The following is a 27,463-nucleotide window of genomic DNA, read 5'->3' as shown; positions in this document are numbered from 1 at the left end:
TGGGACTCTTGGGTGGTTGATTAAAGTTATTTATGTATGTTTTTGTGTATGTTGTGAATTGCCTGAGAAGGGGTTTGTGGGATGCAAAGGGTTAAGTGCAGTCAAGTCACAACAATCCCTAGATAGTCCACTTGGAGGACTGAGGAGGAGGATATGACTAAGCGTAGTTTCCTCTTCCTTCACATGCAAATGAGTTGAGGAAGTGGCAGATAAATCCTGAAGGAAACAGCCATTTCCCCTCTCTTGGACCAGACCTCTTGGACTACACACATCTTAGTGAGTCTCTCCCTCAAGGCCTCCAGCCTAGAGAGAGAGATGAGATGGAGTCTCACTTCTTATAAGTGAACTTCACAATGTATATATTACCTTTTAACTAAGCAAGTCTACCTCTTGAGTGTGCTGTACCTCGAGATGCTTGTAAGTAAACATCTTTTATACTTTTAAGAGCATTGTGTTGTGTCTTTTCTTTTAAGAGGGAAAAAGGGGAAATACCAGGAAAATACACTTTATTTTAGTGGCTTAAATCAAGCCTGCGCAAACGTTCTTCTGCTGTGTATTTTGCAAAAGGGGAATGTTTTACTCTGCTAAAGTTTTGTGCTTGCTAGCGCAAGCGGGGATAGGATATATTAAACAATATCTCCTCATCCACATTCCTGAACATTCCCACAAGAGGGAGCCGCTTGAGCTCTTGTAAGCCTTCCAATCTGAGCAGCTCCAGGTCCTTTGTCTCTTATTTTGATGTTACAGGACTTTGGCGGCATCTTCGAAAAAGAACTATAAAAGAATATTCAAAGAGGCCCAAAAATATATACGTCGCCAAGACCGAAAAGAGACAGCCATCGGAATGGCGTTTTATTTTGCTGTGAGTGTCGGAAACGGGGAAAGAGGCGCTCCTGCTCATGGGCATACCAAGCATGGGGCGGGGGGGGGCAGCTGCCCCCCCCGACACAAAAAATTTAATGGTTATAAAGTGATGAAACAGGCAGCAGCCGAGCGAGGAAGGCAGGTATCCCGTTGGCGACACAGCCGCCCAGAAGGGAAAGGGAATCCTCAGAGGGAGCCGCTTGAGCTCTTGTAAATGCGCGATGGATTGGGGGGGGGAGTTTTGCCGGCGAGTTTCGCGGAGAGAAGGCAGGCGCGTTTCCCTCAACGCTGTGCTTCGTCGTCGCAAGCACAAAGCAGCTCTGCTCGGTTGGCCTGGCGCCCCTTGCACCTGGAGCGGGGCGCCAGCTCCCTTTCTGCCCATGGAGAGGGGCCAGTTTCCGGGCGAAGCACCCCTTTGCCCAATCGGCGGGCGAACGCGCAGCCAGCGGCCCTTGAGCGAGCGAGCTCCAGAGAGGCGGCCATACATATAGTGTATGGACTATATTTTTTATAGAAGAATAATGAATACATAATAAAAGATGCACTTTTTTATGCTCCAACAGGGGATGTGCGAATCTGATTCAGACGCTTCTATGACCTAGCGCACAAGCCGTCTCTTCCTGTGCCGTCTCTTCTTGTGTCTTCTTGAGGTAGTGTTGTTACGGATAGTGTTGTTTTGAATATGTACACTCAAGTAAAATTTTTAGCTGCATGTTGACATTGTTAAACCACTAGTCTCAATCTTGAAAAGATATTCTATTAGTTGAATCTAAGGTACGTTTCTGCAAGTGGAAGCAGACCTTTCCATGATGGAACAGGGTTGGATCTACTGAGGACTTCTGTGAATAGAAGTGGAGAATTCCCCCCCCCCCCATTCCTCTTTTTCCCTTCAGTGGGCTTGCCTGGTGCCTTCATTATATACCTTTAGATGCCAGGCAAAAGGGTTCCTTTTCAACCAGGCCATTGGCAGATTAACATCCTACGCCCTTTCAACTGTGTCTGTGAGAGGGAGAGGGGTTATTGGTTTGGTTTGTTCATGTTTTTCTTATTTATTTTGTGCTTCTTCTTTTGTATTTGTATGTTGTGAACTGCCCTGAGATCTACGGGTGAAGGGCAGTATGCAAATTTTTAAAATGGAAAAATAAATAGTACAATATTCTTGGTTCCTTCACTTGACTCAGGACCACAGTGCAGACCCTGAAACAACTGGTTGGGCGTTTTGGAGCTGTCACTGATGCGGAAATGTTTGAAGAGCTGAAGAGCTGCTGGGATATGCTGGCGAGTGAAGAAAACTTTTTCAAAGGCATCCGTCTTCTGGCAAGATAAGAAGGTGAAAAGGACTGGCAGGTGAGGCAAGAAGAGCAGCCCCCCCCCTCCAGGCCTGCTTTCTGGGAAATGGGGATAAACTTATGACTTATTTCAGAAAATGTATGTGCTGTTGGTTGTAATAAAACAATCTTCAAAGCGGCTGAAAAGAAAAGATGAGAAAATATCGATTAGAAAAACTAACAACAATAATTTGAGACTTTTGAAAAATTAAAATAACAATACAGTAGACTAAAACCAGATTAACATTTGCACCAGCTTTCTAAACATCTGGGTAAAGGTAAAGGTAAAGGTAAAGGGACCCCTGACCATTAGGTCCAGTCGTGACCGACTCTGGGGTTGCGGTGCTCATCTTGTGTTATTGGCCGAGGGAGCCGGCGTACAGCTTCCAGGTCATGTGGCCAGCATGACAAAGCCACTTCTGCCGAACCAGAGCAGCGCACGGAAACGCCGTTTACCTTCCCGCTGTAGCAGTAGCTATTTATCTACTTGCGCTTTGACATGCTTTCGAACTGCTAGGTTGGCAGGAGCTGGGACCGAGCAACGGGAGCTCACCCCGTCGTGGGGATTCGAACCACCGACCTTTTGATCGGCAAGCCCTAGGCTCTGTGGTTTAACCCACAGTGCCACCCGCGTCCCAAATATCTGGGTAGGCATGTCTAAACAAGAATGTTCTTAGCAGGTGCCCAAAAGAGTACAGTGCTACCTCTGGTAAAGAACTTAATTCGTTCTGGAGGTCCGTTCTTAACCTGAAACTGTTCTTACCCTAAGAAACCACTTTAGCTAATGGGGCCACAACTCCCTAACTTCACCCTTTTGTATCATAGCAAAAATTAAATAGTCTCTCATTATATCTGTTGCTCATAGTTCAAATTCTGCTCGCGAATTTGTGATATTGTAATATGTCTTCAAATAGTCCTAAAAAGCCTTCCATTAAACATAAAACAGTCATGGTGAAGTTCTGTTATTTTAGCTGCCACCTTTGCTGATCTATTCTTTGCTTACCCATTCTTTTCTGCTGGGAACCTTTTTGTTTTTCCATTTCTGTGCATAGAGAATCCTAGCTGCTGTAGTCACAGTTTGTTTGTTTTTCTTTGGCGAGGGTGTATAATCACTTTGAACATCTTTTTTATATCATTTCTCCAAAATCCCTTGTTTTCTTTCAGGTCCACCTCACTTTCTCATCCTGGTCTTCTTTTATCTTCTTCCAGCTGCCCATGATTGTCAAAGAGATCTACAATCATCTCCCAAACATCTCAGACGCCCGCACAAAAGAAGAGGCTCTTGCAGCTATAGCCAACCTCGCTGCGAAGCGGCTGATCCCCGTTGTAGACTGCCTGTTGGACTGCTCCATGGTGAAGGGTGAAGGGCAGTATGCAAATTTTTAAAATGGAAAAATAAATACAATATTCTTAATTCCTTCACTTGACTAAGGACCACTGTGCAGGCCATGAAAGAACTGGTTGGGCATTTTGGAGGTATCACCGATGGTGAAATGCTTCAGTTACAAAGCTGCTGGGATGGCCCTGATTGTCAAGGAAATTTACCATCAGCTCCCTGGGATTTCAGACTCCCACACTAAAGAGGAAACACTTACGGCAGTGGTCAACCTCACCGCAAAGCGTCTCAGCCCAGTGATGCACACCTTGCTGGACTGCTCAATTGGCTGCGATGAGTAAGGATCTCTGTGTTACGGGGAAATAAGATATAGGAATTAGGGGAGATTGCTTTGCCAATGTGCAAAGTTTTTGTGAGGTGGAAATGGGGAGAGCTGAATTTAAAAATCTCTTTTTAAAAATTGCAGAAGAGCTGCAGCGATCTGGGGAGCTGTGCTTAGGAACCGATATGCCAGCAGTCAACTCGTAAAACCTCTGCTGAGGAGGATCCTGGGGAAGGACACCAATCCGCAGGTTCCAACAGCGGTAGGAAACCATTCAGTTTCTATGTTGCTTCCTGCATAGAGTGTTGGGAGATCTTGATCTGACGATGAGCTCTGCTGAATGCTGTTCTCCTGTCTTTGTCTCTCCAGGCCACCAACGCTTTGTGCAGGATCCTAGCATTACCGGAGGCTTCCGGTCTGCTGGAGGAGAACTTCCCCAGGATCTTGCTGGCGCTCAGCCTGAGGATCAGCTTTGTTCTGGAAAACAACTGAAGAGGTTCGAGGGCACCGAGTACCATCGCAGGCCCCTCATCCCGTCTGGATCCGCTGGCGTAAGGGACCTGCTAATGCATTTGGGGTGGCCCTCCCTTCTCTCTCTGGGCGCTTGGGGGAGGGCTGAGCCCAAGAGATAGGCTGAGATTGGGGAGATAGGGGAGATTGCTTTGCAAAAGGTATATATGCCAATGTGTAAAGTTTTCATGATGTGGAAATGGGGAGGGCTAAATTTAATGTATGTATGTGCGATATAAAGTAAAAAAAAAAAAGGCCTGACTTTTTTTAAGAAAAGGGGGGAAAATAAAAAATCTCTTTTGAAAAATTGCAGAAGAGACGCAGCGATCTGGGGAGCTGTTGTCAGCAATCAGTATGCCAGCAGCCAGCTCATAAAACCAATGGTGAGGAGGATCCTGGAGAAGGACTCCAACAGCGGTAGGAAACCATTCAGTTTCTATGTTGCTTCCTGCATAGAGAGTTGGGAGATCTTGATCTGACGATGACCTCTGCTGAATGCCGTTCTCCTGTCTTTGTCCCTCCAGGCTACCAACGCTTTGTGCCGGATCCTCACATTACCCGAGGCTTCAGGTCTGCTGGAGGAGAACTTCCCCAGGCTCTTGCTGGCCCTCAGCCTGCGGATCTGTATCATCCTTGAAAGAGCAGAAGAGGTTCGAGGGCACCGAGTATCATCCCAGGCCCCTCTTTGCGTCTTGATCCGCTGGCGCATCTAGTTGCTCTATTGAGAGAATGGAAATGGGAAGAATTTTAAATTAAGAAGTAGAAATTACTAAAGATGAGCAGAAATGAACCGCAGATAGGGGGAGTTCGAGGAGGTCCCCTTTTAGAATGTTAAAGGAAAATGATTATTGCATTTTAGTTTTTTTTAGTTTTTATTCTTTATGTTGTTTTAGGTTGGTGTTATGTTTGTATTATGTGTTGTCAGTTGTGTTTAATTATAAAATGAATAAAAATTATTATTATTTTTTAAAAAAGAACTTAATTCGTTCTGGAGGTCCGTTCTTAACCTGAAACTGTTCTTACCCTAAGGTACCACTTTAGCTAATGGGGCCTCCCGTTGTTACCGCACCGCCACTGTGCAATTTCTGTTCTCATCCTGAAGCAAAGTTCTTAACTCGAGGTACTATTTCTGGGTTAGCGGAGTCTGTAACCTGAAGCGTATTGGTGGATCTTACGCCGATCCTCCCGCAGCGGACACCCTGCAAGACTGTGCAGACCAGTGCGCTGGTTCAGGAACAGAATCTCAGGAACAGTAAATTGAGTTCCAGTTGCTTTTCTTATATACAGCAGAGCAAAACCAAAAGCAAAGTTACCATACACAGCTCTCTCATCTAACACACACCAACTATCTCCACTCTCTCTCAAAACTCCCCAAAAATGGCCTTGCAGTATCATGCTGCTTCTCAGGGAACTTTCATCCAATCACAGCTTGTTGCTAGGCCTCTCAGTTGCTAGGCAAACTTTAGCCACGGAGTCCAGCCAATTTGGCTGCTTGCCAGCCTACTAATTGCTTCTCCAAAGCTGCCTTACTTTCTCAGACTTTAACAAAGCGTCTGTAACCTGAAGCGTCTGTAACCTGAGGTACCACTGTACAGTGAAGGTGCCAGTTTGATATTAATAGGCAGGGAGTTCCAAAGTTTAGGGAAGCTTTTAATGTTTAATAGATGATTGTATTTTAATGTCTGTTGGAAGCCGCCCAGAGTGGCTGGGGAAACCCAGCCAGATTGGCGGGGTATTAATACATTATTATTATTATTATTATTATTATTATTGGGACACACTAAATGTGTATTAGTATTATTATTGGGACACACTAAATGTTCTTACAAATGGAGAGCAGGTATTATGTGGTGCCTGAAATAGTGCCAATTCCACCAATCAAAGAGGTCGAGTGGGTGCAATTGGGTGCAATTCAATGTATTAGTTGCACTTCTCCAGCAGGTCCTGGGGTGGCTCACAGCCATTTAAAATTCAGAATTAGAATCGGTTGAAACAAATTGCAAAGGCAGGAATAGGCTGCATCCTGAAAAGACATATCTCAGGCGTCACAGGCTGGGGTAAAGAGGTGCACCTTCAGCATGCGACCATAGCTGTCAAGTTTTCCCTTTTCTTGCGAGGAAGCCTATTCAGCATAAGGGAATTTCCCTTTTAAAAATGGGAGAATTTGACAGCTATGCATACGACACACCTCTATGGGGAGCGAATCCCACAATTTACCACTCTTCTCTAAATCCGTTAGCAATTCATCAGCGTTTCATAAGAACAGAATAAAAAAAATCCTTCCAGTAGCACCTTAGAGACCAACTAAGTTTCCTTGCATATTCAGTAGGATGAGTGGATTGTAGAGGGTTCTTAATTCTAAGACCCTTGGGTATAATGTCCATTCTTGCATTTGTCAGAAAGAAGATGTCAGTCTGTACCTGTGCAAGTTTCTTGGTGAGATTGATGGACTTCCATTTCATGCGGCTCAATGTGGTGCCTTCCATAGTTCTAGTTACAGGTATACCAGTGAGAAACTTAGTTGGTCTCTAAGGTGCTATTGGAAGGAATTTTTTTATTTTGTTTTGACTACGGCAGACCAACATGGATACCTACCTCTCATAAGAACAGGGCAGAGCAGATTCTGCCTGCAGGGAAGGTGGAATGAAATCCGCAAGAGCAAATCTGGATTCTGGGGTTGGCTGAAAAGAAAGAAAGGCAAATGAAGCCCTCTTGTTTTGCACAATTTGTATCTGGGTTGTCTCCTGCCAGCTCAGAGTTATGCAGGAGCACTGGCTTTGGAGATTTATTTGCAAGATACTGCCCTGCACTCTCAAGCAGGCATCCCCAAACTTCGGCCCTCCAGATGTTTTGGACTACAATTCCCATCATCCCTGACCACTGGTCCTGTTAGCTAGGGATCATGGGAGTTGTAGGCCAAAACATCTGGAGGGCTGCAGTTTGGGGATGCCTGAGAGTCTCAAGCATCCCTTCCTTGACAGAGAGCTAGATACAGTGGAACCTCGGTTTACGAACTTTCAGTTTACGAACAATCCTAACCCGGAAGTAAGTAACCTGAGGTGTTTGAGGCCTAGGGAGGCCTCCGCCAAGGCCCAGAGCGAAACCCCGGCCTCTGTTAAGCCATCCGAGGCTCTGTGGCTGCGCTGCAGCACCGGAGGCCCTCGGGTCGCTCTGAGAAGGCCTCGGATGGCTTAGCAGAGGCCGGGGCTTCGCTCTGGGACTTGGCGGAGGCCTCCCTAGGCCTCAGACACCTCAGGTTACTTACTTCCGGGAGCCTCTGATGGCTTTGCGGAGGCCGGGGCTTCGATCCAGACCTTTGCGGAGGCCCCGATCCAAGCCCGGGCCTTCTCAGAGCGATCCGAAGGCCTCCGGTGCTGCAGCCTTTAAAAAGCTTCAAGCTTTGCCTTTAAAAAGCTTCAAGGCAAAGACTGGAGGAATTAAAGAAATGCCCCCTCCCCAGCTGGCCTGGGGGGGGGATGACCAGAGGCCTCCACAACTGCCCCACAGGATGCCCAGCAGGGAGCTTCCCAGCCCCAAAGTTCGGTCAGGAACACTTACCTAGCGAAGAGAAAGAGCTGTGAAGCTGTGAAGCAACAAAGATGAGGCTGCCGAAAAGCCCTTGACCCCCAACTGTAGAAAGGTAAGCCCACCCTGGGGGGTTAAACTGCTGCTTTGGGGGGGGGGGGCTTTCATCGTCTGCAACGGATGAATCCACTTTCCATGACTTTCCATGGGAAAGCTCGCTTCCGTTGATGAAGAGACTTCCGGAACCAACTGTCGTTGTAAACCGACTTGGGTGAGATTGGAGAGGAGGAGACGGTAGTGCCTTGTTGTTGTTGTTGTTGTTGTTGTTGTTGTTGTTGTTGTTGTTGTTGTGCAGGAACACTTAGCCGTTCTTCCTGCCAGCTTCAAGCTTGTGCATCCTTTGTCTCTCTCTTATTAAAAATTAAATTCATCTTTATTTCTTATTTTAAAAAGAACACAAATACACAACACAATAAAGCATAACATAATCAAATCAACACCGATTTACATACAAAAAGAAAAGAAAAATGAACAACAACAAAAAAGAACAAGCAACAACAAAAAAATACTGTTTTAAAAAAATGAACTTCCAAACATTTTAACATCGGTTCCCTTCTCGTATGAAATTTCTACCAGGCTTTTCCCTTATCAGTTGAATCCTATACCATATCTTATTTACCTTATATTAATTAATTAATTACTTTATCAACTGGTGCATTTTACTCTAAGCATATCACCCACTTCGAACTTATACCTTCATTGTAAAAATGTTCCTCCTCATAACTCCACTCTGCTTTAATTTTTGTTTGGGGACTCACCTAATTATTGCCGTCAACTTGGCTAAATTCATGTATTCCGCCAATTTGATATACCATTCCTGTATAGATGGAACTTTATCTCCATTCCAATTCTGGGCTACCAACATTCGGGCCGCTGCACACACATATAAGAAGATGTTCCTTCTGCCGCTCGGCACGCTCTCCGGAATTAAACTTAATAATAAAATTTCTGGTTTTCCCCCAAACGTACATTTTAACATCTTTTTCATTTTATCATATGCCTCTGTCCAAAATGTATTAATCTTTTTGCAACTCCACCAGCAATGAAGATAATCCCCTACTTTCTCTTTACATTTCCAACATTTATCCTGATCATTTTTATATATTTTTGCTAATTTAGCTGGTGTTAGATGCCACCTATATACCAATTGCCACATATTTTCCCTTATCCCCATACAGGCCGTAAAATTTATATCCTCCAAAAATGGTCCAAAAATGAATTATACTCCCCTTTTTTCCCTTTAATAGGTAAGTGTGCCAGCCTCCTACATTCCCGAAGCCTTCCAATCTGAGCAGCTCCAGGTCCTTTGTCTCTTATTTTGATGTTACAGGACTTTGGTGGCATCTTCAAAAAAAAAAAAATTATAGAAAATTAACCGTCCAGGGGTCCTTTATAAAGCCTAGCTGAATAATCTAGCTGAAGTTGTGGCATACAAAAAGAGTATACCATCTTTTGGGGGGGTCTCATCTCCAACTATTCCAAGCAAAAAGGCCTCTGGTTTTTTTTGTTATATATAAAGGTATTCTTTAACACCTTTTTAAATTCATTATAGATGAGTAACACTCCAAAGAAGATTAAATAAAGCCTCTGGACTGAGAGACACACCATTCATTTAAAGCACTTTGTTTCCTGCCATGAACCGACAGAACCTGGGCATTGTGGCTATTACTATTATTTATTAAATTTCTGTACTGCCCTTCATCCAAAGATCACAGGGCGGTTTACAATATAAAAGCACAAAAAGACATACCATAATGACAAACAGAAAAAAGACCACCATAAAACAGATTTATTAAAACATTTATTGCAATAAATGGTGGCAGTGAGAATGAGTTTCTCATTCTGCCCGACCCATGGGCATACACAGAGTGCTTTTATACCTTTTTGACAGAGTGAAGGCCAGCCTTTCTGCAGTACTTCATCAACCAATCAAGAGAGAGCACCCCAAGATGCAAAGTCATTTACCTAACTCCACTAAGTGGCGTTATGTACCTGGTACTTTCATACACGTGTCTATGTGGAATTTTACAGGCACAATTGTGGTTGTGCTCTACTTAGAATTTGCGGTGGGCTGCATCCTCTTGCTCTTGTGGTTTATGCTAGAATTTCTTAGAAGTGCTGTGTGTGGTTAGATCTTTGCATTAGATGTGCAAACATGCTGTGCCTGTTTGCTTTCTATCAGAGGCAGAGAGATTTAGAATTGAATATACAAAATGGAGTTCTTCTTGCTCTCCTGCGTGGCCTGACCAGGATTATTCTGGCCCTGGTCATTGCCACCCTATATTCCCTCCTCTTCAATATGGAGATGAAGAACAGGTGTGTTTCTGCATCTCCATTTGATTGACCCATCGCACTACAGTGTTTCCTGGTGTTTCCTGCTTGGTAGGGGGTTGGACTGGATGGCCCCTGTGGTCTCTTCCAACTCCATGATTCTACAGAGGAGCCAGCAGCTTCCCATGCTCCAATGTTAGGCCAAAGGATGGGCAACAGAGAGCAAAGTAAGTGAGGAAGCTTCTGCTGACTTTCCCCAGCTTGTTACTCAGCTTGTCTCAGAAGGGTTACCAGAAGCTTTTTTACAGACCAAGGTTCTGCATAGGGCTAAGACAATAAGAAAGAAAATTGATATTACGAGCAGAATCTCTTTTAACTATGACCAACCTGGGAGCCAAGAACTAATCTAACTCCATACACTGGGCAGACCTTCACCGTCTAGGCTAACCTTGTGGTACAGATCAGCCTGCTTCTTAATGTTTTTAACATCACTCTCAACACGTGTACTCTAGTTGTATACAGATGCTAGTTCCCTGATCCGTCCAATATCGGTCACCACGCGTTGATCCTGATTGATGTACACACAGCAGGAGGAGTTCAGAAGGGCTACCTGGCCAGCTACATCTAGTCCTGAGAGTCTGGCCAAAACCTCATGCTTTATTGAGGGACTTCAAAGAAGTAATGTAGGGCAGAAGAAGGTTAACTGGAAGCTTGCTCAAATGTTAGGTTTTTGACTTCCAGGGAAATAGTGCAAGGCAGATAGATAACTTCGGGGTGGGGGCTGCCTTTTCTACTGAACAGTTAAAATACCTGACCAAGGCTGTTAAATGTTTCTTAGTGTCACCAGAACTAAAAAGGTTCCAGGAACCTCCGGCTGTGATCAGGAACTAGCAGTCATTAAAGACATAGTACATTGCTTTTCTTAAATCAAATAGCAAAATATTTCACAAACAGACCTACATTTTGTTACCTGGCACATTTCAGACCTTCATTTTGAAACTTCTTAACTTAAGGTATACAAGCTAGTGTTTCTAAAACAAATGAATAACGTGCACTACTAAACAGTTTCTTAAAAGTGCTACCACACATACACATGGGGTTGGAAATCTTTCCTAAGGGGGGGGGGAGAATAATTCACTGTTAGGACAGACACCATCAGCTAATTCATAGGACTATACACAAACTCTGAGAGCCTGTAGATTAAGGCATTCAGTCTGCAGAACTGTCAGTGTAAAATAACCATGAAAGTTTTTTTTTTCCTGCTTCAGCTTGATGCTATAAAGCAGAGTAAAAATGCTTGCTGAATTTAAGCCTGGTTCAGCTTTTGATTAATCTATTTCCATAACTCCTAAGCATTTTCTGTTGAAGTTTTTAGCCTTCGTGTTAGACCTAACTGGGAACACATATTTGCATTATACAAACATCATTTTTGTCGAAGCACAAGTGCCACTTTCTACTACATTGCATTTCCATTTGAGGCACAACAAAAAAATCGCAATACAGACTTTTGGCAACAAAGGGTTCTTTCTCTCAGGTGGGCCATGAATCTATAATGGCCACACTAGTCTTCAGAGATACTAGGATACTATAGTTGCTGGAAATCTAAAAGCCAAGGGGCTTTAGCCACTGTTTCCAAAACTTTATGTCAGCAGGAAAATACACAGTTCTCTCTCAGCTCAGTACTGGGCTTCAATGCAAATCAGTGGGTTTCAAAAGTTCCTACACAGTTCTAAAGGCCAGGAATATATATATATATAACAATTGGAGGTTTGTCCTAGCTGAGCATTTGGCTACAGAAAGAATGGCTATTGTTCCAGTTTGCCAGAATCAGGAGAGGCTTACATTAGACATCAGTGGGCTACCATCATTTCCAAAGCCAGAACTGAGGGGTGCACCTGGCCAGCTCTTCCAGTTACATCCCCAACCCAGCTATAGCCCTGTATCACCTAGGGAGTTGCTGGAACCCTCCCCATATCTGTATGACCTAGGGAGTTGCTGGAACCCACCCCATGGTTCAATTTCTGAAACTGTTTTGGGTCTGTTCGCTCAAGTGAGGCAGGTACACTGCCCTTCCTTCCAAATTAAGGATACTGCTTTGGGGCAGGTAGACTTCTACTGTGGGTCCCACTCAATTGATGCCTCCCATACAAATATACATATATACATACATACATACATACATACATACATACATATATAAGGGTCTAAGATTTACTGCGTCTCCTTGTCTCCTTGATGTTTGGTGCTGCATAAGATGGACATTCCTCAACCCGTGCGTCGAGTGACAGCGTCCGGAGTGTCACAGCAGGGGCTACTTCGGTTTCCCATGTGCTGGGCGTCTTTTGCCGGTCAGACGCTGCAAGGGGAAACTGGTGCACCGTGCGCTGGGTACCCACTCCTGATTAGGTACAGCAGGGTGTGGATCCAGGGGGTCATCTCAGGCACTTTCACCGGATGGAATGGATACCTCACCACCTAGGAATGAAGAGGGTCTCGTCTCCCTTCCTTCAAGGATTCACTCAGGGACTCGCTAGCGTCAGGCTGGAACCATCGTGTCAGGCTCCGCAAGGCTACACGCTGTTCGCTCGAGTGATTTCCTGTAGATAAAAAACAAAGGAGGGGGGGAGAGAGAGATTGTCCTTGTAGCTGCCGCTGCTGTTTTAGAACTTCTTGCTGGTTAGTCCACCACCAAACTCTCCGAGGTAGTGCGTCCCACGTATTGGACATTGAGGTGTGTCTGGCACACAGAAGTCATCTCTGGGATGTAGCAGCAGTTAGTTGAGAAGTCATCTCTGGGATATAGCAGCAGTGCCTTACAGCAGTCTTTGCCGAATTTCACAAGGCTTGCAACAGGATTCCACGTCTGGTCCATCTTTCAGGATCTCCCCGTGGTTTCTCTTTCCTTCCACAGAACTTCATGCATGTGCAGGGTTAAGGAGGGGTCCTTTAAATCCGTATTTGCCTCCCATCCAGCTGCCGACGGCTGAGTTCTGCTAGGATACTGAAGCCTGTTTTTCAAATTATGCAAAGTCTTGTGGTTTCTAGAAGAAGAAAAAACTTACAGCTGCTTTGTAGCAACGGGCTGTTTCCGTGAGACATAAAATTTTTAAAGTCAAAGCATTTAGAGCAGTAGTGTTTTTGTAACCTGAAACGTGGATCTCCAAAGCATAACATCTTTTCTCCCTACTGTCACAGCAACGGTCTTGGTCACACAATGTCACACAATAGGATGTCCGAAATGGCAACACCAGCCCGGCACAGCCACAGTCTCTAAGTGCAGGTTGCAGGAGAAAACAAGTTGTGCAAATACAAATCATGCAGAATCGCTTGTGTAACCAAATAAGGGGGGTTACGCCACACATCTCTGCCGGAGGTTTGAGAGTTATTGAGATGTTGCAGCCTGTCTTCCAACGTAATGTTAGATTCAAACAATGTCTTTACCCACAAATCTCAATTCAGTATAACTTCCTTCTACCTTATCCTGAATTCTTTAGTTGACAGACATTCATTTCATTAAAATATGCAGTTCTACAAATTTTCCAACATGTTGCTGTCACAAAAACATATGAAATGGGGTTGCAGGTAGGAGGGTTAAACCCTTTAAACGTAGTTTGCTTTTAGAAGGACTCAAATGTCTCTTTTTCCCCATTCTTGTAAGTTTCCCCAAAAACTAAAGTCTGCACAGTTCCAACAGGACTTGGGGAAAAGATGTTAATTGTTCAAATAAAATCTATTGTCTCTTGCGTTGTGAACTACTTAAGTACATGATTTTTTTCTTTCTTTTCTTTTCCTTTGAAGCCAACTGAAGCATATGAAAACATTTTCTGAGCACCGTTACTGGCATTTTGTCAGTTTCCTGTGGGGGGGGGTAGCCTCATTTCTAGTATGGTGAATAGCATTCTAAAGGTTGCAGAGATGATTTTTTCTGAACCAATCCTCCGCTGTCTGTTTGTACAGCTCTTTTAGGCATAAAATCAGTCTGATGCTTCTTTTGGCTTTTTGGGGCTGTTTCAAGGATATTTAAAAACAGAATACTGGGTGCCTATATTTATAACAAAGTCCAGATGCAGGTAACTCTTAAGTCACCTTGACCATGGCTCTTTGCCATGCCTGCCAAACCGACGAACTCTCTTCTGCTGGGACCCCCTTGTCCCATCTTTCTCCGAACACTCTTCCTTCCTCTTTTACATTGACCGAGACATCTCCGTCCTAGCAACTGACCTTCACCAGTGACCTTTGAACCCCTTCTGGTTCCTCACTGGTCCTTGAGCCATTATTTGTTGCTGTTTAACCACTGCCTTCCTCTTCATCTTCTTTCTCAAAATGCCTTTCTTCTCTCTGGGGTGAGGATACTGGTTTGCACACCCCATTTTTCTCTGGACTTGTTGTTGGCAGGACTTGTAAATTAAATTTCTTTTTATGGCATTATGAATTTATCTATCATGAATTCTAGGGAAATCACATTTTTCCCTCCTCTTGACCATACTCATCCCATTTATGGCCCTGTAAAGTATCCCCTCATTCACAGCACGCACTGCAAACTTTGCCACACATACCATGCATTGGACACTTTACCACACTCTACCTCCCAGTTTTTCCTTGTTTCCTAAGTATCTATTTGTCAGGGGACCTCCTCCCTACTGACTACTAACATACACATTTTCCTCCTCCCTTTGCCTCTTACCCAAAGCGCCTGGTTTTCCCAGTTGACCTCTGATTAACTGAGTACTACCAACACGCTGGAGATGTGATCAGGATCTCCCTTCCCCTCATTAAAGGGGGCCAATTCCCTTCAAGGTACCTTTTCCCTTTCTACTTACCCCAGCTGGCTTTTCCTGTTCTTCCCTTCCAACCTCGGTCCTTTTGCCTCTTCGTCCAGGGCATGGAAACTCAAGGGCCACCTCTGATCCTCCGGAAAAAGTCTGCCGGTGTGCACCAGACCAGAGGCGCCGTTAGGAATCTGCGCCCTGTCCAGTGGGGCAAAAGGGGACTGCCTCTGGTTCAGGGAAATGCCCTCATCCGAGTCACGCACAGCACCAGAAATGTTAGGACACCAGAAATGTAATATGGATGATTGGCTTCCCAAATTGACCAGACGAAATCTCAGGCAGTTGTACATATTATAAAACAGATTTATTAAAACATTTATTGCAATAAATGGTGGCAGTGAGAATGAGTTTCTCATTCTGCCCGACCCATGGGCATACACAGAGTGCTTTTATACCTTTTTGACAGAGTGAAGGCCAGCCTTTCTGCAGTACTTCATCAACCAATCAAGAGAGAGCACCCCAAGATGCAAAGTCATTTACCTAACTCCACTAAGTGGCGTTATGTACCTGGTACTTTCATACACGTGTCTATGTGGAATTTTACAGGCACAATTGTGGTTGTGCTCTACTTAGAATTTGCGGTGGGCTGCATCCTCTTGCTCTTGTGGTTTATGCTAGAATTTCTTAGAAGTGCTGTGTGTGGTTAGATCTTTGCATTAGATGTGCAAACATGCTGTGCCTGTTTGCTTTCTATCAGAGGCAGAGAGATTTAGAATTGAATATACAAAATGGAGTTCTTCTTGCTCTCCTGCGTGGCCTGACCAGGATTATTCTGGCCCTGGTCATTGCCACCCTATACCAGTATGATGATTTATCACACGCTGCTGCCTGTGAGAGCCTGGGGGACTGCTCCCTTGTCCTGCCAATTCCACCTGGCCTAGGGGGCGGGGCCTGCACCCACCATCACAGCTAAAAAGCCTGCAGAGAGGCCTGGGACATTGCTGCTGTTGCTGCACATACTCTCTGCAGCAAGTGGTGGAAATGTTTTTAAATGCCTTATGTGTTTTAATCCGTTGCACCTTGAAGGGTGGTTTTTTCCCCTCTTTTATGATAGTAGATTATTGTATTATTTATTTCTGTTTGGGCTGGGGCAAATGATTTGTTGGGGTAGGGAGTCGATTAATTTTAGTATAATTATTTCTTGCTTTGTCTTTGTTTTTATTCTCTTGTTCAGTTACTGTATAGTCTGTATTTTGCTTTTTAAGGGGACAGGGTTGGTGCTGCTTGGGAGTGGGCCTCAGCCAACAGAATGGCTGGGGCAGGTTCCACCGGGGGGGGGGATCTATGGGGACAACCGATCTCAGTGGGCTGCGATGGCTACCAGCCATGATTGCTATGTTCTACCTCCACAGAGGAAGGATGCAATGTTTCTGAATATCAGTTGCTGGAAGCCACAGGCGGGGAGAGGGCTCTTGTCCTCATGGTCTGCTCCCTGGTTTCACACAGACGTCTGGTTGGCCGCTGTGAGAACAGGATGCTGGACTAGATGGGCCATTGGCCTGGTCCAGGAGGCTGATCTGATGTTCTTATGAGGAAAGATGAATCTGATTCCCAGATCCAGGAAGCCCACTCTTCTCCCCTGGCCCTAGGAGGACCCACTTGCCAATTGCAAAGAAGGTGTCAAGTGGGCTGGGCTGGAGAGGGAGCACAATTCAGGGCTTGGTCTTGGTGTGGTGGTGGCTGGGATGGAGCCTCCAGGTCTCTGACATGCTGTTGTGTGCTTCCCCACCACAGGAAATTATCAAAGAGGAGCCGCTGGAGCCTTTTTCAACCAACCTGCTGCGCCAGGCGATGGAGACCATCACGCAGATGACGTAAGTATGGGGAGGTACTTCTAGTCTCCCTACAGCTTGTCACTGCCCCACCTATTCCTGGCACTTCCCTTGCCATACCCTGAAATTGTACCCCTTGGCCAGACACAGTGCCTATTTCCTCACCAGGTTGATGGACTGCTGGGTGCTGATCATTTCCTCTCGACTCCTTTCTCTTTCCTCTTCAGTGCCTTGAGACCAGCTATGAACACCCTCCTTCAGTCTCAGCTATTGAAGAACAGCATCAAGGAGGTCTTTACTTTGCCCTCCTGGAAGCTCAAAGCCAGGCAAGCCACACAGAGCCAGGTAACTGAACCTTCTGCTTCTAGGGATATGAATGGAGGGAAATGGGGTTGCCAGGTTCAAGCGTCTGAGCTGTGTAAGCTACAAACAAAGGTTAAAGTACGATAGTTAGGGCCAAATGGTTTGGAACACCCCAAGGAAGTTGAGCCCAGTGTGGAGTCCTCTATCTTTATATCGCATGACCTGTAACCTTTCTTGATGTATGTCAAATTTGCTGAGCAGCTGGTGGCCAAGGCTGCCCTATTGCAATAGCCCTAATATCCTGGGTCCCTAGCTGGATCTGCTGAAGCTTGCTGTGACTCTCTTGATTCTGTGTGCCATTTCAAAGGTGTTCCCTCACCTGGTATAGAAATAAAGTCTTACCACAAGAGCCACCCCTGTGGCTCTTCCCCTCTTTTCTCGTTCTGGCTATGGGCTGCAAAAAGACTTTTCTTTCTTTGAAAAGAAATAGAGTTGAAGAATGTGTGCTTCTCCAGATGGGCTGCCCTTGGCCCAAGAGTCAGGAGTGGTTGGAGTCCAGAGCACATGGGATTTCCATGGGGGTCTTCAGCTTTTAACGGCTTTTGCTTCTCTCCTTTCAGGACTTTTATCAGCAGACGGTCAATGCCTGCCAAAACATGCTGAGCAGCTTGGTGTCGGAGGCCTCCTCTCTGAAGATGTTGCAGGAGATATTAGAGGTAAGGGAGCCCCCAAGATGTCAGAGCAGGGGGGAAGCAGCAGATCCCCTGCGGGGGGACAGACCCCCTTGAAATGATTGCACGGGGGGGGGGGGCAGCTGTGGCCAACTCACTGGTTGTGGATGCTGATGGTGAACTGGGCCTCTGTTCTGCTAGGAATGCTTGTGCAAGGCACACATTCAAAGATACCGTATGTCCTCTGCTGATGGCATGAGGGGAAAGGCCGTGGCTCAGGGGCAGAGCATCTGTTTTGGATGCTCAAGGTCCCAGGTTCAATCCTCAGCATCTCCAGGTGGGGCTGGGAAAAGACTCTCTGTCTGAAACCCCAAAGGACCAGCTGCCATTCATCATTCCCTGTGGGCAACACCAAGGTTGGTGCATGAATGGCTGGGCTTGGGCTAAGGATGCGGCCTGCATTCCATGGCTATGGCTGGGCTGAGGTGGACGTTGCATTATTGTAATTATCACACATACAAACACACAAATGGCAGATCGCAGGGCAGTTCACAACATGAAAATACAAAATGAGAACACAAAATACACAATAAAACAAAAACAAACCAAGAGCCAATTAATTTCTAATTCTATTAATGTTTAATGTGTTTTAATGGCTTTTTTCTATATCTTTAGTTCTTATTTTGTTTGTAAGCTGCCTCCAGTCCTTGTCAAAGAAGGTATATAATAATAATAATAATAATAATAATAATAATAATAATAATAATAATAATGAAGTAGAACAAATTGCAGCAAACATTCTCTTTTTCAAAACAACCCCTTTTTGCAATTTGGAGTTAAATGTCCCCTCTATGGTCCCGGCATGATTGATCCAGGCAGTAACCGAAGCTTTGTGAATTTGCAAACCCAGATTAACCTGTGATGATGGTTATTTCTCTCCCACAGCGCACATATGGCTATTTACTCCACAACCATCTATGAGCGCCAAGGAGCCGTGAAGTCCACCAGCTTCCTAATAAAATATGTGGCGGAACACCTGGATTTCGATGTGAGTGACGCTGCAATTTCGGATTATTATTATTTTATATAAAAGACTCTCTGTCTGAAACCCCAAAGGGTCAACTGCCATTCATCATTCCCTGTGGGCAACACCCAGGTTGGTGCATGAATGGCTGGGCTTGGTCTAAGGATGCTGTCTGCATTCCATGGCTAAGGCTGGGCTGAGGTGGATGTTGTATTATTGTAATTATCACACACACAAACACACAAATGGCAGATCGCAGGGCAGTTCACAACATGAAAATACAAAATGAGAACACAAAATACACAATAAAACAAAAACAAACCAGGAGCCAATTCATTTCTAAGTCTATTGATGATTATTTCTCTCCCACAGCACACATATGGCTGGATTTACTCGCCGAATATATACGAGTGCCAAAGAGCAGTGAAGGCCACCAGCTTCCTAATAAAATATGTGTCTCAACATCTGGATTTTGATGTGAGTGACGCTGCAATTTCAGATTATTATTATTTTATATAATTTACTAAAGGCGTGCTGCTGAGGTCCTTCATTGGCTGTGGCTCGCGCCTCTGTTTCCATTCTGCTGCAGTTCGGCTTCCAAAAAAACAACCACCAATAAATTTTCCTCCCTCCCCACCCTCCTACTTTCCATCCCATTTTTCAGTTCTTCCTGCCAGCTTCAGGCTTGTGCATCCTTTGTCTCTTATTTTGATGTTACAGGACTTTGGCGGCATCTTCCAAAAAAAATTATAAAAGCATCTTCAGAGAGGCACGAAAATACATACGTCGCCAAGACAGGAAAGAGACAGCCATCGGAATGGCGTTTTATTTTGCCGTGTCGGAAACGGGGAAAGAGGCGCTCCTGCTCATGGGCGTACCCAGCATGGGGCAGGTGGGGCAGCTGCCTGCCCCCCAGACGCAAAAAATTAAATGGTTATAAAGTGATGAAACAGGCAGCAGCTGAGCGAGGAAGGCAGGTATCCCGCCGGCCCAGAAGGGAAAGGGAATCCTCAGAGGGAGCCGCTTGAGCTCTTGTAAATGCACGACGGACTGGGGGGGGGGAGTTTTGCCGGCGAGTTTCGCATCCCTTCCTTGACAGAGAGCTCGATATTGGGATACAACTTGGGTGAAATTGGAGAGAAGCAGAGGGTAGTGACTGGGGCAACCCAATCAGGTAGGCGGGGTGCAAGTAATGTTGTTGTTGTTGTTGTTGTGCAGGAACACTTAGCGGTTCTTCCTGCCAGCTTCAAGCTTGTGCATCCTTTGTCTCTTATTTTGATGTTACAGGACTTTGGCGGCATCTTCCCCCAAAAATTACAAAAACATCTTCAGAGAGGCGCGGAAACACCTACGTCGCCAAGACAGGAAAGAGACGGCGGTCGGAATGGCATTCTATTTTGCCGTGAGTGTCGGAAACACTTTGCCAGGGGCACTCATACTCTCCAACATTCCTCGGGTGAAAATAGGGACATTTTCTGTAGTCAATTCATAGACAATCAGTAGCCAAGGTTTGTTCTTAGTTTACTGAGTGTGGTCCCCGTGAACCAGGAGTAGTGAAACAAGCACAATTCGCTTGCACACAGTAAGTGTGGTTTATGTCAGTGATGAACCTGAAGCTCTCCAGATGTTACTAAACTTCCGATCCCATCACCATCAGCAATTAAAAATGGGATTTGGAGTCTAAAAACATCCCTATTCTAAGACATACAAATGGAGCTAATATTCCTCATAACTGCTTGTTTAGCAGTAAAGAAGAGTTAAATAATGGGTAGGTTGGAAGAGGGGGTAGTAGCATTGCATGGATATTTAAACAACCATTCATACTACTAAATTGTGCAACTCTGCCCTATACTTATGAGCAGTATTCACTATTCTGATGTTTCTAAGGGTTTCTTTATTCCTTGCAATTTAACTGTCTAATGTTCTTAAGCATTTACACATTTTTTATTTAATTGTACCAATTTAATTGTACCAATTTAATTATGAATACATAATAAAAGATGCACTTTTTTATGCTCCCACAGGGGCTGTGCGAATCTGATTCCGATTCAGAAACTTCCACCTAGCGCACAAGCCGACTCTTCCTGTGCCAAGGTTGAGGAAGCCTGTTCAAATCCCCACTCTAGTTCAACCCTCTGCAAGGCAGAGTGGATAGATAGGTCACTTTGTTTGTGAAGGCGCCCTTGGTCTACTGAAAAGTGGTCAGATGTGGAGCAGAAGAAAACTCCCTCTTCTTTCTTCTTTGTGCCAGGCCTTTGGGGAGCACCTGACGCCCAGCCAAGTCAGTGAAGTTGTATTGAAGGTGATTCAAAACCTGACGGTTGAAGACAGAGCCATCTCTCAGGCTGCAGGCATGCTGCTGAGGTCCTTCATTGAGGAGCGTGGCATGGAGATGGAAGATGTAAGGCTCAAAACGGAGGCAGGGGGGAGCAGATTTCCTATAAATTAAACTTTCTCTTCGGATGTAGAATTAGCTTGTTTCTGGGAAGGAAAAAGGCATCGGTTTCCGTGGCTGTGGCTCGCTGTGGCTCGTTTCCATTCTGCTGCAGTTCGGCTTCCAAAAAACAACCACCAATAAATTTTCCTCCCTCCCCACCCTCCTACTTTCCATCCCATTTTTCATGGTGTTTTATTTTTCTTCTAACACACTGCTGCCACCCTAACTTCACTCTTCTGTATCATAGCAAAAAACCAATAATCTCTCATTATTTCCGTTGCTCATAGTTCAAATCCTGCTCACGAATTCGTCATATTGTAATATTTCTACAAATAGTCCTAAAAAGGCTTCCATTAAACATCAAATAGTCATGGTGAAGTTCTGTTATTTTAGCTGCCAGCTTTGCTGATCTATTCTTTGCTTACCCATTCTTTTCTGCTGGGAACTTTTTTGTTTTTCCATTTCTGTGCATAGAGAATCCTAGCTGCTGTAGTTACATACACAAATAACTTAACCATCTTTTTTGGAACTTCTGACCCTATAACCCCAAAAGCTTCAGTTTTGTTATGTTTGTTTTTCTTTGGGGAGGGGGTATAATCACTTTGAACATCTTTTTTAATCTTGTCATATATCATTTCTCCAAAATCCCTTGTTTTCTTTCAGGTCCACCACACTTTCTCATCCTGGTCTTCTTTTATCTTCTTCCAGCTGCCCATGATCGTCAGGGAGATTTACGACCAGCTCCCAAGGATCCTGGACTCCCGCACCAAGGAGGACACTCTTAGGGCAGTGGTGAACCTTGCCGCAAAGCGCCTGAGCCCAGTAATCAACACCTTGCTGGACAGCTCTGTGGAGTGCGATGAGTAAGGGCCTCAACGGCTGCGCTCCGTCGTCGCAAGCACAAAGCAGCTCTGCTCGGCTGGCCTGGCGCCCCTTGCACCCGGAGCGGGGCGCCAGCTCCCCTTCCGCCCATGGAGAGGGGCCAGTTTCTGGAAGAAGCGCCCCTTTGCCCAATCAGCGGGTGAGCGCGCAGCCAGCGGCCCTTGAGCAAGCGAGCAAGCTCCAGAGAGGTGGCCATACATATAGTGTATGGACTATATTTTTTATAGAAGATGAATGAATACATAATAAAAGATGCACTTTTTTATGCTCCAACAGGGGCTGTGCGAATCCGATTCCGATGCTTCTAAGACCTAGCGCACAAGCCGTCTCTTCCTGTGCCCTCTCTTCTTGAGGTAGTGTTGTTACGGATAGTGTTGTTTTGAATATGTACACTCAAGTAAAATTTTTAGCTGCATGTTGACATTGTTAAACCACTAGTCTCGATCTTGAAAAGATATTCTATTAGTTGAATCTAAGGTACGTTTCTGCAAGTGGAAGCAGACCTTTCCATGATGGAACGGGGTTGGATCTACTGAGGACTTCTGTGAATAGAAGTGGAGAATTCCCCCCCCCCCAATTCCTCCTTTTCCCTTCAGTGGGGTATTGTGGCTGATTGGGGGGGGGCACGAACTGAGACCTGAGTGTGCCCTATTCCATAAGTAAGCTCCACATGGAACTCTGGATCCAACCCATCGTGAGGAGGATAATGGATAAAGACTCAAATGCACAAACTCCAATAGCGGTAGGAAACCATTCAGTTTGGCCATTGGCAGATTAACATCCTACGCCCTTTCAACTGTGTCTGTGAGAGGGAGAGGGGTTATTGGTTTGGTTTGTTCATGTTTTTCTTATTTATTTTGTGCTTCTTCTTTTGTATTTGTATGTTGTGAACTGCCCTGAGATCTACGGGTGAAGGGCAGTATGCAAATTTTTAAAATGGAAAAATAAATAGTACAATATTCTTGGTTCCTTCACTTGACTCAGGACCACAGTGCAGACCCTGAAACAACTGGTTGGGCGTTTTGGAGGTGTCACCGATGGCGAAATGTTTCAGTTGAGAAGCTGCTGGGATATGCTGTCGAGTGAAGAAAACTTTTTCAAAGGCATCCGTCTTCTGGCAAGATAAGAAGGTGAAAAGGACTGGCAGGTGAGGCAAGAAGAGCAGCCCCCCCCCCTCCAGGCCTGCTTTCTGGGAAATGGGGATAAACTTATGACTTATTTCAGAAAATGTATGTGCTGTTGGTTGTAATAAAACAAACTTCAAAGCGGCTGAAAAGAAAAGAAAAGAAAATATCGATTAGAAAAACTAACAACAATAATTTGAGACTTTTGAAAAATTAAAATAACAATACAGTAGACTAAAACCAGATTAACATTTGCACCAGCTTTCTAAACATCTGGGTAAAGGTAAAGGTAAAGGGACCCCTGACCATTAGGTCCAGTCGTGACCGACTCTGGGGTTGCGGTGCTCATCTTGTGTTATTGGCCGAGGGAGCCGGCGTATAGCTTCCAGGTCATGTGGCCAGCATGACAAAGCCACTTCTGCCGAACCAGAGCAGCGCACGGAAACACCGTTTACCTTCCCGCTGTAGCAGTACCTATTTATCTACTTGCGCTTTGACATGCTTTCGAACTGCTAGGTTGGCAGGAGCTGGGACCGAGCAACGGGAGCTCACCCCGTCGCGGGGATTCGAACCACCGACCTTTTGATCGGCAAGCCCTAGGCTCTGTGGTTTAACCCACAGTGCCACCCGCGTCCCAAATATCTGGGTAGGCATGTCTAAACAAGAATGTTCTTAGCAGGTGCCCAAAAGAGTACAGTGCTACCTCTGGTAAAGAACTTAATTCGTTCTGGAGGTCCGTTCTTAACCTGAAACTGTTCTTACCCTAAGAAACCACTTTAGCTAATGGGGCCACAACTCCCTAACTTCACCCTTTTGTATCATAGCAAAAATTAAATAGTCTCTCATTATATCTGTTGCTCATAGTTCAAATCCTGCTCGCGAATTTGTGATATTGTAATATGTCTTCAAATAGTCCTAAAAAGCCTTCCATTAAACATAAAACAGTCATGGTGAAGTTCTGTTATTTTAGCTGCCACCTTTGCTGATCTATTCTTTGCTTACCCATTCTTTTCTGCTGGGAACCTTTTTGTTTTTCCATTTCTGTGCATAGAGAATCCTAGCTGCTGTAGTCACAGTTTGTTTGTTTTTCTTTGGGGAGGGTGTATAATCACTTTGAACATCTTTTTTATATCATTTCTCCAAAATCCCTTGTTTTCTTTCAGGTCCACCTCACTTTCTCATCCTGGTCTTCTTTTATCTTCTTCCAGCTGCCCATGATTGTCAAAGAGATCTACAATCATCTCCCAAACATCTCAGGCGCCCGCACAAAAGAAGAGGCTCTTGCAGCTATAGCCAACCTCGCTGCGAAGCGGCTGATCCCCGTTGTAGACTGCCTGTTGGACTGCTCCATGGTGAAGGGGGAAGGGCAGTATGCAAATTTTTTAAATGGAAAAATAAATACAATATTCTTAATTCCTTCACTTGACTAAGGACCACTGTGCAGGCCATGAAAGAACTGGTTGGGCATTTTGGAGGTATCACCGATGGTGAAATGTTTCAGTTACAAAGCTGCTGGGATGGCCATGATTGTCAAGGAAATTTACCATCAGCTCCCTGGGATTTCAGACTCCCACACTAAAGAGGAAACACTTACGGCAGTGGTCAACCTCACCGCAAAGCGTCTCAGCCCAGTGATGCACACCTTGCTGGACTGCTCAATGGAGTGCGATGAGTAAGGATCTCTAAGAGATGAGTGTGTTACGGGGAAATAAGATATAGGAATTAGGGGAGATTGCTTTGCCAATGTGCAAAGTTTTTGTGAGGTGGAAATGGGGAGAGCTGAATTTAAAAATCTCTTTTTAAAAATTGCAGAAGAGCTGCAGCGATCTGGGGAGCTGTGCTTAGGAACCGATATGCCAGCAGTCAACTCGTAAAACCTCTGCTGAGGAGGATCATGGAGAAGGACTCCAATACACATATTCCAACAGCGGTAGGAAACCATTCAGTTTCTATGTTGCTTCCTGCATAGAGAGTTGGGAGATCTTGATCTGAAGATGACCTCTGCTGAATGCCGTTCTCCTGTCTTTGTCCCTCCAGGCTACCAACGCTTTGTGCCAGATCCTCACATTACCCGAGGCTTCAGGTCTGCTGGAGGAGAACTTCCCCAGGCCCTTGCTGGCACTCAGCCTGCAGATCTGTATCATCCTTGAAAGAGCAGAAGAGGTTCGAGGGCACCGAGTATCATCCCAGGCCCCTCTTTGCGTCTTGATCCACTGGCGCATCTAGTTGCTATATTGAGAGAATGGAAATGGGAAGAATTTAAAATAAAGAAGTAGAAATTGCTAAAGATGAGCAGAAATGAACCGCAGATAGGGGGAGTTCGAGGAGGTCTCCTTTTAAAATGTTAAAGGAAAATGATTATTGCATTTTAGTTTTTTAGTTTTTATTCTTTATGTTGTTTTGGGTTGGTGTTATGTTTGTATTATGTGCTGTCAGTTGTGTTTAATTATAAAATGAATAAAAATTATTATTATTTTTTAAAAAAAGAACTTAATTCATTCTGGAGGTCCGTTCTTAACCTGAAACTGTTCTTACCCTAAGGTACCACTTTAGCTAATGGGGCCTCCCGCTGTTACCGCACCGCCACTGTGCGATTTCTGTTCTCATCCTGAAGCAAAGTTCTTAACTCGAGGTACTATTTCTGGGTTAGCGGAGTCTGTAACCTGAAACGTATTGGTGGATCTTACGCCGATCCTCCCGCAGAGGACACCCTGCAAGACTGTGCAGACCTTTGCACTGGTCCAGGAACAGAACTTCAGGAACAGTGACTTGAGTTCCAGTTGCTTTTATTATATACAGCAGAGCAAAACCAAAAGCAAAGTTTCCATACACAGCTCTCTCATCTAACACACACCAACTATCTCCACTCTCTCTCAAAACTCCCCAACAACGGCCTTGCAGTATCATGCTGCTTCTCAGGGAACTTTCATCCAATCATAGCCTGTTGGTAGGCCTCTCAGTTGCTAGGCAAACTTTAGCCACGGAGTCCAGCCAATTTGGCTGCTTGCCAGCCTACTAATTGCTTCTCCAAAGCTGCCTTACTTTCTCAGACTTTAACAAAGCGTCTGTAACCTGAAGCGTCTGTAACCTGAGGTACCACTGTACAGTGAAGGTGCCAGTTTGAACTCAATAGGCAGGGAGTTCCAAAGTTTAGGGAAGCTTTTAATGTTTAATAGATGATTGTATTTTAATGTCTGTTGGAAGCCGCCCAGAGTGGCTGGGGAAACCCAGCCAGATTGGCGGGGTATTAATACATTATTATTATTATTATTATTATTATTATTATTATTATTATTATTAGGTGCTGACACACTAAATGTTCTTACAAATGCAGAGCAGGTATTATGTGGTGCCTGAAATAGTGCCAATTCCACCAATCAAAGAGGTCGAGTGGGTGCAATTGGGTGCAATTCAATGTATTAGTTGCACTTCTCCAGCAGGTCCTGGGGTGGTTCACAGCCATTTAAAATTCAGAATTAGAATCGGTTGAAACAAACTGCAAAGGCAGGAATAGGCTCCATCCTGAAAAGACACATCTCAGGCGTCACAGGCTGGGGTAAAAAGGTGCACCTTCAGCATGCGACCATAGCGGTCAAGTTTTCCCTTTTCTCGCGAGGAAGCCTATTCAGCATAAGGGAATTTCCCTTTTAAAAATGGGAGAATTTGACAGCTATGCATACGACACACCTCTATGGGGAACGAATCCCACAATTTACCACTCTTCTCTATCAGTGTTTCATAAGAACATAATAAAAAAAAAAATCCTTCCCGTAGCACCTTAGAGACCAACTAAGTTTCTCATTGGTATTCCTCAGAAAACCTGTGCTGTCACGTACGTAGCTGGGAGCACTGATAGCGCATGGTTTCAGAACAGAGTCCATATAGCCAGAAACACCCACTGTAATAGTGCCAATACCTGAGATGATGGGGCGTCCTGGATTTCCTGGTTTGTGTCTTTTAGGTAGAAGATAGAAAGTTCCTGGTCCGGGTTCCGCTGGTGTGTTTGTGAGGATCTGTTCTTGGATGTGTGGGGGTAGCTCCTTAACAATCTTGTTCAGTTCTTTTTTTGTATGCTTGTGTGGGGTCTGAGTCCAATTTCATGTAAAAGGCGGTATTGGAAAGTTGTCTGTGAGCCTCCTGGATGTAATCAGTTTTGTTCATGTTGACGACATCTCCACCCTTGTCCGTCTCCTTTAATTGTAATG

At 44.9% G+C, this 27,463-nt stretch overlaps 2 protein-coding genes and 1 long non-coding RNA gene across 5 annotated transcripts in view; 2 read left to right on the top strand and 1 right to left on the bottom strand.

The window, feature by feature from the left end:
• The window catches only part of LOC148685798 (uncharacterized), a 126,481-nt gene that overhangs the window by 90,188 nt on the left and 8,830 nt on the right, over positions 1-27,463 (bottom strand). The gene's annotated exons all lie outside the window — the stretch shown is intronic.
• Positions 751-25,725, top strand: LOC148685799 (maestro heat-like repeat-containing protein family member 7). The gene is made up of 6 exons (XM_088669340.1): positions 751-862; positions 1,428-1,514; positions 23,119-23,281; positions 24,467-24,930; positions 25,071-25,188; positions 25,296-25,725. Exons 4-6 carry the CDS (start codon positions 24,743-24,745, stop codon positions 25,482-25,484), a joined length of 495 nt encoding a protein of 164 aa, XP_088525466.1. The 5' UTR covers positions 751-862; positions 1,428-1,514; positions 23,119-23,281; positions 24,467-24,742; the 3' UTR covers positions 25,485-25,725.
• On the top strand, positions 1,566-5,244 carry LOC148685800 (maestro heat-like repeat-containing protein family member 7). Of its 3 annotated transcripts, XR_015949935.1 has the most exons (6): positions 1,582-2,211; positions 3,402-3,865; positions 3,995-4,112; positions 4,220-4,401; positions 4,674-4,777; positions 4,885-5,244. XR_015949935.1 is itself a non-coding variant. In XM_088669341.1 (4 exons), exons 2-4 carry the CDS (start codon positions 3,678-3,680, stop codon positions 5,071-5,073), a joined length of 495 nt encoding a protein of 164 aa, XP_088525467.1. In that variant the 5' UTR covers positions 1,566-2,211; positions 3,402-3,677; the 3' UTR covers positions 5,074-5,244. The 3 variants fall into 3 exon arrangements, 2 of the variants coding, with proteins under 2 accessions (XP_088525467.1, XP_088525468.1); XM_088669341.1 differs by lacking the exons at positions 4,220-4,401; positions 4,674-4,777 and having other exon boundaries at positions 1,566-2,211; XM_088669342.1 differs by lacking the exons at positions 4,674-4,777; positions 4,885-5,244 and having other exon boundaries at positions 4,220-4,619.

This window comes from Zootoca vivipara, chromosome 5, assembly GCF_965207765.1.
Source record: "Zootoca vivipara chromosome 5, rZooViv2.hap1.1, whole genome shotgun sequence".
NCBI classification, from domain to species: Eukaryota; Metazoa; Chordata; class Lepidosauria; order Squamata; family Lacertidae; genus Zootoca; species Zootoca vivipara.
The sequence above is the reverse complement of the archived record's forward strand: the minus strand, read 5'-3'. Positions and strand labels throughout refer to the sequence as shown.